We start from the raw sequence: 11180 nt of genomic DNA on the forward strand, positions 1-11180 counted from the left end.
AGCATCAAATATCCCAGAACACATTCAAAAAAAGAACGTACATCCATCTTAAGTGCCGGCAACGCACCTCCAACCCTTCTGGTGTTTCAGGTGTCCATGGGCGGCAGTGATCGACACCTGTTTGCTTGTTTGCCTCCTGTCGCATAAAAAACAATCTTTATTTTTATGGGAACAAAGGTGTGTTACGAAATATTTGGAACTTTAGCTATCACAATATATTCGATGCTAACTGTACTACTGTTTCATGGTAGATACAAGTTTTATAATTGGTATAAAATGTACACCAAAAAAATATATGAAAAGATGAATTGAGCAAAGGGAAGGTTGACTAAGTGAAGGATTATTTTTACGCCATTTGGCTTTAAGCACACATAGGATTAGTTTGGTGCTTACATGTTTGCACACCGCGATTCTTATCTTAAAAATTCAAAGAAAGCATTTTACAATAAAGCTTAAAATAAAAATGTTTTTTTTTCGCCTTCGTCAATTTATGTTTCAGTAAATCTGATCTACATGTAAATAATACTATTTTATAGTTTTAGTTAAAAGATAGGTAGTAGACAGTTTACTTCTAAACTGCTATTTTGTTTCATTGATTCAAATCCACATTCATGTGAGAAAAATGTTTACACATCTTGTTTACTGAAGCAATTGAAAATAAAGCAATGATTTATATAAAAATTGTTTTCTTTTATCCTGGTAGTTTTATTTGACTTCGACTATGCTGAATTTGATCGTATCCCAGCAGCTCAAGTGGTGGCACTGCTCCTAAACGAACTACGGCAGTAGCAAGTTGCTGAACGCCTAAGCATAAGCCGTTTCCGGGTGCGACGAGGCTTGCTGCGGTTCCTGGAGATCAGTGGCTACATCAGGAGGCCTGGGTCTGGGAGAAGACGCTGCACCACCGTATGAGAGGACCGGTACATTGTATCGGAACCGCTGCTGAGCTGCAGATACTACTTAGAACAACTCGAAGAACTGCAGTGAGTGTCTCCACGATCAGAAGAAGATTGGAGAAGAAAATGTTATCCCGAAGAGCTGGCAGGGGCCCCCAATTAAAGCCAGAGCATCGAATTGCCAGAAGCAATTTTCCCGAGTGCACCAGGATTGGACGTTGCAGCAATGGAGGAAAGTTCTGTTCCCCGATGAGACGAGGGGGTTTATTTACACAAACGACAGACGTAAGAGGATGTACAGGAGTCAAGGAGAGCAGTTTACGCCAGTCTGCACCGAAGAAACAGTATGTTACGGGAGGGGTTCGTGCATGTTCTGGGGCGGCATTTCCATCGACGGCAAAACGGATCTCGTCTGCGTTTCCCGCACTGGCTGTGGTCGTTTTGAGGGGTCCTTAACTGCTGGCAGATACATTATGGAGATCTTGGAAGAACATGAGGTCCCATACGCTGAGTTTGTTGGACCTGAATTCCAATTTATGCACGTTAACGCCCGTTGCCATACTGCCTTGACAGTGCGGGAATCCCTGCATGAGGTCGGAATGCAGCGTGATGGAGTGGCCAGCAACGAGCCCCGACCTGAACCCCATCAAGCATCTCTGGGATGAGTTAAAACGGCTTGTTTGGTCGCGGGATCCTGCTCCAGCCACCCTCGACGAGCTGGAAGCCGCAGTTATTGAGGAGTGGGACAACATTCCTCAAAAACGGATCGTAACACTGATCAGGTCCATAACTGATTGCCTGGAAGCTACACGAAGGGCCAGAAGGAGGAAACACTAGGTTTTAGGTTTAGTTTTAAGACATTTTTTGCGATATTTGTTGATTTTATTGTTTTTTTTATTTTAACCTGAATGCACGTTGATTCCTTTTTCCTGAAAATTTTCATTTTTTCTGAAAAATGTTATTAATTTTATGGCATTTTCCAATAGAGCGTTAGATTACCTTTCAAATAAGGCCACAAAGTCATACTTTTCCTTATATAATATAACAACAATATAAGGGTTATAACCGCTTGAACGAAACCGATTGAGTTGCGTTTTTGACGCTGAGTGTATATGGCATTATTGATTTTTATGAAATTTGCTAAAGAAGAGTTTTCGAAGAGAAGTTGAATGTAATAGAATTAGTGTCATTAGACCTATCTGACGTCCAACATTCAGATTTAAAAGTAGAGGAGAAATTATATTCGAGAATAGTTTCTTACTGAATGAGAATAGTTTCTTATGGGTCAATAAAGCCTAGATAAACTCAGCAATTCCTGAAAAGTTTGTACATTTGGATCAAGTCTCCGATTTTGATAAAAATTGGTAGGCTGATAGAGTCCATGACGCTGAGCAAGATCTACTAGGTTATCCAAAATGTCCTAGATAGTTTGTATAGAACCTAGCGGAGTTTGCTCAGCGTCATGGACTCTTATCAGCCTACTAATTTTTATAAATCGGCGACGTGATCCAAATGTACAAACTTTTCGGGAATTGCTCAACTAACCATGAATCATTCAAATATATTAATTAATTCGTGTATTTACTATAAAAACTGTATCCATGGTACTTGTTTCCCTTTACCTACTAGAATAAAATAAAGACATTATAATTCAGCATAAACTTTATTGAAAACAAACATCTTGCTTCAGCCTAACTGTTAACATAATATCTATACACGATGCTGTTGACAACACTATTAAATCAAAATGACTATGACTATGTTCTAAGACTAAAGATAATTTATCATAGACATGTCCAATCCTTCTTGCCTACTTTTTTTTTTACAATCACAGATCTGTTCCGAGCCTTACATCAAAATTCTTTACTTTTTGTCCTGTTGCTTGATCCTGTAGTCTGAAAGAGCTGCTTTAATGGCATCTTCAGCAAGCACTGTAAAAAATAGTTTTTAAAGATGTGATGTCAAACTGAAAGTTTTACATACCCAAGCCAAAAAAATTTGCAATTAATTACTCATAAGTGGCTGTTAACTATTATCTTGTTTGTAAGTTTATTGAGCACAACTTTTATCAACCAATGTCAATCAACTTAAGTCCAAATTTCAAACAATATGTTTGTTTAGACTATCATATTATAGCAACAATAAACACTATCTTCATGATGCTAACTAGTTTACACCTGCTTAATGCATACTTACTAGAGCAATGTAGCTTGACAGGCGGCAAAGAGAGCTCCTTAGCAATGTCTGTGTTCTTCAGTTTCAATGCCTCATCTACAGTCTTGCCTTTCACCCACTCGGTAGCCAGAGAGCTGGAGGCGATAGCTGAGCCGCAGCCGAAGGTCTTAAACTTAGCATCAATGATCTTCCCATTATCATCAACTCTTATCTGCAATTTCATTACGTCGCCACACGCTGGTGCCCCCACCAAACCCGTCCCAACATTCTTATCCTTCTTGTCTAGCGAGCCCACGTTGCGCGGATTCTCATAGTGATCGATAACCTGAAAAAAATGGTAAATTGGTAAACATTACGGCGGTGAAATCGATGAACCTTGACATTGCTACGCATTGCACAAGAAATAACAAACTTACCCGCTCGTGATAAGACGCTGTCTGGATAGCCTGGACACCGTTAAACAGGTTTAGATTAGTAAGACTAACGCAGCGGCGTAAACACGAAACGAGGTGAGCCATTTTAGCAAATAATATCGAATATTTTATGCAGTGCGACCAATGAGTAGGGCTGCCTGGGCTGAGTGCGACGTAGTCGACAGTACGATTTAAATTTATATTAGCAACCGATGTTCGAAAACTAACCCGTAAAATATTGCTGAGCGATATGTCAACACAGAATAATTGATACTGAAAATAGATTGCAATATATTTTTAGAGTATATTTAAACTAAAATTTTAAATATATATATAGAATGATTTTTAAATAATAATAAAAATTAGACTAGTGTTACATTTATGTTATGAACATTAAAATTAATATGGTTTTCGAACGGAATTCGCTAATGTCAAAATGACTTTATGCAAGCGTTTATAAAGTATGGTGTGATTTAAAAAAATATATACTCATGTCTTCTGAGTAACGAGTACGACCAATGAAATCATAAATATTCTTCCCCTGGTATATTTATATCAGTTTACAATATTGAAATGAGGTTTAATGATGTATTATTAGATTTATCTTTGTCCAGAGCAAGTTAGTAGTGGAGTTATTATCAAACTTTTAAACACTTGAACTGGCATAAACGCTCTATGCTCTTGCTCTATCTATACATATATAGGAGTTACATACTTAATATCATGACATTCGGAATTAGAGCATTTTCTAAGCTTGTCGTGCCTATTGTTGGCAACGTAGTTTGTTTATCAAGGGCTCAATTAAGCAGTGTGTAAGTAATTAAAATTTAATAGTGAAAATAATGTTAGTGTTACGCAATACGCAGCAAGTGAAATCCTCATTTTGCCGGTTCCTAAAATAAACAACTAATTTGTCAAGTGACTCAAGCTCAAAGTGTCAAATTCTGTGACGACACTCAATTAAGATTTTGTAAAAGTAATTTGTTTGGTTGATTCTATACGGTATCATTTTCTTTTTAGGAAAATGGCAGCTAGTAATCCGGATTATAAAAGCGCAACTTCCATTCACGACTTTACGGTGAAAAACATAAAGGGGGAAGATGTAAAACTGGATGTTTACAAGGGCCATGTTTGCGTGATAGTAAATGTTGCATCGCAGTGCGGTTTGACCGCTAACAATTACAAACAACTCAACGAACTTTACGAACAATACGCGGAAAGCAAAGGTAAGTTCAATTTGGTTCGATTGAATATACAAGGATTAGATTAAAAACATGAGCATGATTTCAAAAATTGTTTTTTCAAGGTCTGCGTATTTTGGCGTTCCCTTGCAACCAGTTCGCCGGCCAGGAGCCGGGAGACCCAGAGGCTATTGTGTGCTTTGCTAAAGATCGTAAAGTAAAATTTGATTTATTCGAAAAAATTGATGTCAATGGTGACAATGCCGATCCTCTGTGGAAGTTCCTGAAGGTTAGTCTTATTTTAATTTGAATAAGTAATAGTTATAATTATACTATAGCAATTGACCTAGAAATACTTGCTTATCATTTCAATTAAATATTTAATAGATAATGCTATAAATTATCTTGACATTCCCATAGTCAAATTATTTTTCCATTAATGGGTATGAGTCAGCATAGTTGAATAAAAATCAATATCAAATAGCTTCCCATGACCTTGTTCAAGTTAAAGCTATTTTTATTGGTAGGAAATGTAGGACTAAGTTTAAAATTGTTATTGATTTATTATTTTCAGCACTATGTATGTTAGATGTGAATCATACTTTACATCCGCAATAAGAAGATATTTATGTCATTGGTGTCGCTAGGGAGAAGCAGACCCCTGCCCTACTGCCCATAACATGTCAAAATAATTATTAGCTCTGTCAAATCCAGAAAAAACTAAATTAAATTTCAAGTGTCATAAAGTGACTTTACAATTTTGTATTCAGCAAAAATGTCTGAGAATCATGCTTTAAAAAAGCTAATAGTGACTTTTGTTTTCAGTATAAGCAAGGAGGCACCCTCGGCAGCTTCATCAAATGGAACTTCACCAAGTTCATCGTTGACAAGAATGGCATTCCCGTTGAGCGCCACGGCCCCAACACGGACCCTCTTGACCTTGTGAAATCCCTGGAGAAGTACTGGTAACTTGGAACTAATGTAGCTAAGATAAAATGATCCATAATAAGAAAGTTTATAATAAAAATGATAGCAAGGAGAGGGAATTTTATTACTTTTTCTTTGGGACTTGTTCTGTAATGTGTCCCATTGTCTTAAATAAGGTAAACTCTAGGATGAATCGGGTTCTAAGGTTCAACAACATGTCCACTGGATGTTTTTATGACATGTTTCAAGTTAATCTGAACAGGATTATTTATTTTGGGCCTTCTTGACTCTAAGATTAAAGATTGTTTAACATTTCAGATGCACCTGTCAAGAATTTGTCATTTATATGTCAATCATCATAATAAATACATGTTATAATTGAAAATATTATAGAGCACCTGCTCCTAAGCATATGAGAGGATAACATAAATGCTACTTTTTTTTTTTCAATAAATTATGGAGCAAATCATTATTCTCGTTAAGTCTTACTACATCATTCTACTTATGTTTGTCATGTTGGTTAAAGTGGCATGTTCATTTTGATACATGATGTGAAACATGTTCACCCGTCAATGTTATCAGTCAATATCTTCTCACCTTGAAAGTGTAATCATTAAAGTGCCTAACAACCCATACAATGAATTTCTTATAAACATGCTTTGTTTTGAGTGAAATAATATATAAACACGGTATACTTATAAAATAGAGTTAAGGGGCTTAGCATTTTGTATAATCAATAATTATCTTTATCTAAGATACTATCATGGCACAGATAAAGAAAATTGTCTGAAATTAGTTTATTCATATTATTACGGATTTGTTGTACTACACTACACCTTGAATGACTTGCATTTTTTATTGTCTGTGATTGGCATGCCATGAGATCACTGTTTGTAATATTTTTCTAGTGCTGTGAAATCAAATGTTTTTATTAAATATATTTTTTTGTTGAGACCATTGTTTTGATGTAACATCCCTTCAGTACCTAACCTAATTGTGATGCCACACGTATAAAGCTAGGAACATACTACGCGGACGTCCGTCGTAAAACGACCGCGACCTATCAGTGTGCACGGAACAAAACATCCAGCGAGCCAGATTTCGAACGGACGTCCATGCGCTCAAGGCCACGTCCACGTCCGTCGACCGATAGTTTGCACGGTTATGTGTTTTTCCATTGTCCAGATTCCCGTCCGCGGTCGGCGGCGGAAATTACATATAAAGCTAGGAACATACTACGCGGACGTCCGTCGTAAAACGACCGCGACCGCGACCTATCAGTGTGCACGGAACAAAACATCCAGAGAGCCAGATTTCGATCGGACGTCCGTGCGCTCAAGGCCACGTCCGCGTCCGTCGACCGATAGTTTGCACGGTTATGTTTAATGTCATTGTCCAGATTCCCGTCCGCGGTCGATTCACGACGGACGTCCGCGTAGATTCCGTGCAAACTATCAGTCCGCGTGTCGTTCGGACACACTATCTGGTGTTAAGCTAGGAACATACTACGCGGACGTCCGTCGTAGATCGACCGCGGACGGGAATCTGGACAATGGAAATACACTTAAGCTAGGAACATACTACGCGGACGTCCGTCGTTAATCGACCGCGACCGCGACCGATCAGTGTGCACGGAACAAAACATCCAGCGAGCCAGATTTCGATCGGACGTCCATGCGCTCAAGGCCACGTCCACGTCCGTCGACCGATAGTTTGCACGGTTATAAGATCTTTAAGTTTTTACCGTCGCCTTCAAATTCAAATTAGCACAGAATGTTTAATTGTACATGTATTATTAGTAAGATGCGAAATCGGCGTTCAAGTTAGGTAGGTAATCAGATTGGTTGGATTTCTTGCAACAATTTATTGTACTTTGTACCTTAGAATCAGTCACACATCGATTCCAAAGTACAATGTACGTACTGCAGTACGTGATTAGGATTAGATAACGTAGCTTAGAATTTATCCAAAATAAAATAACGTTGTTGTTCGCGTGGTGACAGGTTAAGTGTACCTAATATTGGGCGTGCATGTCAAACTATTGAAGCTCATAAAAGTATCCTGAGTCAAGCTGGATACTGCAGTCTCTGCATAGGGTGGACGCACGCTCGCCCGCCCCGTCGAACGCTCCGCTCTCAGCGTCCACTCAGACCACACTAAGAATATCACCAGTTTCACCACCCATATTGCTCCCGTGAGTGTCGTAGACGTCGATTGTGGGATAGGTACAGGTTCAAGTGTATTGGGGCCATTGCAACCTGTCACTGCAATATCATGATTGCATTTTCTTTCAACTCCTTAATAATTAAGAGTGGCACTGAAAACAGCAGTTTCATGTGCTCTGCCTACCTACCATTTTGGGAATATAGGCATGAGTTTATGTATTTAAATGTGTGAAAAAGCGCACGGTTTATTTATTTTATAGGTCATAATTTCATAGAAACACGCTTCAAATATTAACATTCGTACGGTCTATAATATATGATGGTGTTTTTTATACGCACTAGTGCGAGAAGTGGTTCATTATGTCAGGTCAAAACTTCGGAGGCTCATCTGTACTGAAAAACGTCGTACAATACAATACACGTGCGAAAAGGAAATTCGGAACTCGTGTCGATTTAAAACACTCCCTTCGGTCGTGTTTTAATCTATCGCCACTCGTTTCGAACTTCCTTTTTTACGCACTTGTATCGTAAATATCGTAATGTACTATTACTGTTCTACGATGTCCTGGAAATTTCGTTGACAATCGTTAAAAGTTTGTGTAGATGGCGCCAGCTTGACATTTCATAATTAACTAAAACTAAAATCCATAATCCTACGGACCAAATTGACAAGTAAGTGTGAACGAATGTTGCCACAATTTGGCCAGTGTCGTTCTTATCGATATTAAAATTATTATTATATCGTAGATTTAAGGTGCACCCAGACGGTACAATGAAATTTGCAATTTGATCGGCTAAACAATATACCAACTTTTTCTGTGATTTCGACAGATCAAAAGGTCTGTAGACCGCTAATTAGAGATATTTTTTTTTATTTCGAAGCAGCAATAATATTATTCGAAAATTATATAGATATCTATGATATACTTGCCATAGCGTGACAGATAATTTATTAGGGATTAAAACAAAAACATCCACTACCTCGAAGATACATAGAACGAACCAAAATGTGTACCTCTTATTTGAAACTCATATACAATACTTATTCTTGATTTTACTGACAGTAGTCTGCTACAAGACTAAAGGTCTATTCTTTCATTTAAACACTTTATTCTTTATTTAAACTTGTCTGTTGTTTGTACTTTACAACTTGTCGATATATTGTTATCGACATATACCCTTCCCTATTTTATTTTTCTGTTCCTGGTATCATTTTACCTGTCAGTCATTTGTCAATTTAGTCCGTAGGATTATGAATTTTACTTTTAGAGTATGGGCAATTTCAAAAACAATGTTGGTAATTTAACCATATTAAAATATCAGTTATGCCTGAACCTGAACACGCCTCTATTCTCAAAGTGTTCAGATATTTTTGAACACCACGCTCCGACATATTGATGGTGTCGGTAAGAGGAGTAGGTAGAGCTGAAACTGCGCCTGATGTGATATCAGTCGTTACAATAGTTACGTAGTACAAGGTACATTGTAACAATGGCTAATTGCAATACAATGATTCATTGCTATGCGTTTTCTCGTAAAATTAAACAAGACAAGAAAGTTTAACATTAGATACCTACCTAATGATGATTTCCAAATACCTATGAAATAGATAAAGTACCTAAGTGCGTTTTCACATTATCCGATCCGATATCGGATGTCGGGCCGATATCCCATACATTACAGGCGCCATCTTGGATTTTTTCTATTGAAATCCTTCCGACATCCGATATCGGATCGGATAATGTGAAAACGGTCTAAGTGTGTTCTATTTGTATATGTACGTACGTACATATCTTATACTTTTAAACGAGCAATTCTTGTATATTTATTTATTTATTTATTTATTTATTTATTTATTTATTTATATCTTATACTATTAAACGAGCAATTCTTGTATATTTATTTATTTATTTATATATACCGACGATCTCGGAAACCGCTCTAACGATTTCGCTGAAATTTGTTATGTGGGGGTTTTCGGGGGTGAAAAATCGATCTAGCGTAGCCTTAGATCCCGGAAAACGCGAATTTTCGAGTTTTCATGAGTTTTTCTTTCGCGTTAGTAAACGTAAAAATATGGTCGATAATTTCGCCGCGCGCGCATCGATTCCGCTTAGCTCAGTCGTACGAGGTCGGTCTAATGTAGGCAGATAGATCGTAGGTGTCAGGGTTTCGAATCCCGTCCAGAAATTAAGTTTTTGTTTTTTGTCTTTTTTTTTGTTTTTGTATTTATAAGTTTTTTTTTATCTAAAGACGTGATATATTAAAATAGAGCCGAGCGAAGCTCGAGATATTATATATTTATTTACACTGACGATCTCGGAAACCGCTCTAACGATTTCGCAGAAATTTGTTATGTGGGGGTTTTTGGGGGTGAAAAATCGGTCTAACTTATCCTTAGGTCCCGGAAAACGCGAATTTTCGAGTTTTCATGCGTTTTTCTTCGCGCGCCATCTCGTGTACAGTAGTTATACTGTTAAGACAGAATTCTTTCGGTCGATAATGTAAGTACTATTTATTGCAAACACTAGATGGCGACACAGGTCAAGGCTAAAACGAATAGAAAAATACACTATTTGAGTTTTTGTGGCGAAATGCGCGCCATCTCGTGTGGAGTAGTTGTGTTGTTAAGGCTGAGAATTCTTTCGCTCGATGTAGGTACTATTCATTTTTGAACTAGATGGTGACACATGTCAAGGATACGAAACAGAACCGAGCGAAGCTCGGTTGCCCAGATATTAATATATTATTACTACTGCCTTGCGTGACAGTTCTAGGCTCACGGGAATCAAGGTAGGCAAGGTACACTACTTTGTCTATTAAACTCTTGGGTCATATATTAATGACTTAGATTGTTATCAATAGTAATTTAATTACATTCATATAAATTATAAGTATTATAACATGAAACTCACTTAGATCTAAGCGGTTTTATATTGAAAAAAAAAAAAAAAACAAGTAGGTACTTAGGTACAGTCAGGTATAAAAAATATGGTCAAACAAGTTTGTTACAAAAACGACCGGTCTGTCCTAGTCGGTAATGTTTGAATGATCAATTCAGTAGGGGGCCATAGAAAATTATATTGAAACGATAAACATTCGCACTTATGCACTTGTATATTCTAAATTTATCTCTTTAATCCAGTGACGAAAACGGCTTGACATAGTATACTATAATTGTATATTTTCGAATGCTGTCAGTCTAAAAAAATAATTTAAAGACTTTTGTTATGGTAATATCCCGTTTGCGCGTTGTGTTGGTATTAGATGTCAGTTATATTTTTTCTCTTTCGTTCTGTGTGGACAGACAGAGATAGATTATTACAATTTCCGGTTTATAGCGGCGGCAACTATTTTTAGCCAATCACAGACCGCATTTTGAATTCATTCTAGCGTCGTTGACGTTGACGTTGAATGTGTGGC

The 11180-nt window shown here is 37.4% G+C and overlaps 2 protein-coding genes across 3 annotated transcripts; one reads left to right on the forward strand and one right to left on the reverse strand.

Moving 5' to 3' along the window:
• Nucleotides 1–2543: 2543 nt before the first annotated feature.
• Nucleotides 2544–3671, reverse strand: LOC125229559 (iron-sulfur cluster assembly scaffold protein IscU). Its single transcript, XM_048134434.1, has 3 exons — nt 3488–3671; nt 3093–3396; nt 2544–2827 (listed from the first exon to the last, which is right to left on the reverse strand). Exons 1-3 carry the CDS (start codon nt 3587–3589, stop codon nt 2760–2762), a joined length of 474 nt encoding a protein of 157 aa, XP_047990391.1. The 5' UTR covers nt 3590–3671; the 3' UTR covers nt 2544–2759.
• A 472-nt stretch (nt 3672–4143) lies between these two features.
• Nucleotides 4144–6544, forward strand: LOC125229558 (probable phospholipid hydroperoxide glutathione peroxidase). Of its 2 annotated transcripts, XM_048134433.1 has the most exons (5): nt 4144–4296; nt 4505–4710; nt 4791–4954; nt 5491–5630; nt 5911–6544. In XM_048134433.1, coding segments are annotated over exons 1-5 (648 nt in total). In that variant the 5' UTR covers nt 4144–4159; the 3' UTR covers nt 5912–6544. The 2 variants fall into 2 exon arrangements, with proteins under 2 accessions (XP_047990390.1, XP_047990389.1); XM_048134432.1 differs by having other exon boundaries at nt 5491–6544.
• The last annotated feature ends 4636 nt before the right edge of the window (nt 6545–11180 follow it).

This window comes from Leguminivora glycinivorella, chromosome 9 (assembly GCF_023078275.1).
Source record: "Leguminivora glycinivorella isolate SPB_JAAS2020 chromosome 9, LegGlyc_1.1, whole genome shotgun sequence".
Classification (NCBI taxonomy): domain Eukaryota; kingdom Metazoa; phylum Arthropoda; class Insecta; order Lepidoptera; family Tortricidae; genus Leguminivora; species Leguminivora glycinivorella.

Excerpts from the sequence above, each read along its gene's own strand:
- LOC125229559 (XM_048134434.1), bottom strand. The coding sequence starts at position 3,589 with ATGGCTCACCTCGTTTCGTGTTTACGCCGCTGCGTTAGTCTTACTAAT. Across the intron at positions 3,397-3,487 it reads CAGCGTCTTATCACGAGCGG|GTTATCGATCACTATGAGAA; the intron begins GTAAGTTTGTTA and ends CATTTTTTTCAG. Across the intron at positions 2,828-3,092 it reads TGTCAAGCTACATTGCTCTA|TGCTTGCTGAAGATGCCATT; the intron begins GTAAGTATGCAT and ends TATTTTTTACAG.
- LOC125229558 (XM_048134432.1), top strand. The coding sequence starts at position 4,160 with ATGCTCTTGCTCTATCTATACATATATAGGAGTTACATACTTAATATC. Across the intron at positions 4,297-4,504 it reads AGGGCTCAATTAAGCAGTGT|GAAAATGGCAGCTAGTAATC; the intron begins GTAAGTAATTAA and ends TTTTCTTTTTAG. Across the intron at positions 4,955-5,490 it reads CTCTGTGGAAGTTCCTGAAG|TATAAGCAAGGAGGCACCCT; the intron begins GTTAGTCTTATT and ends TTTTGTTTTCAG.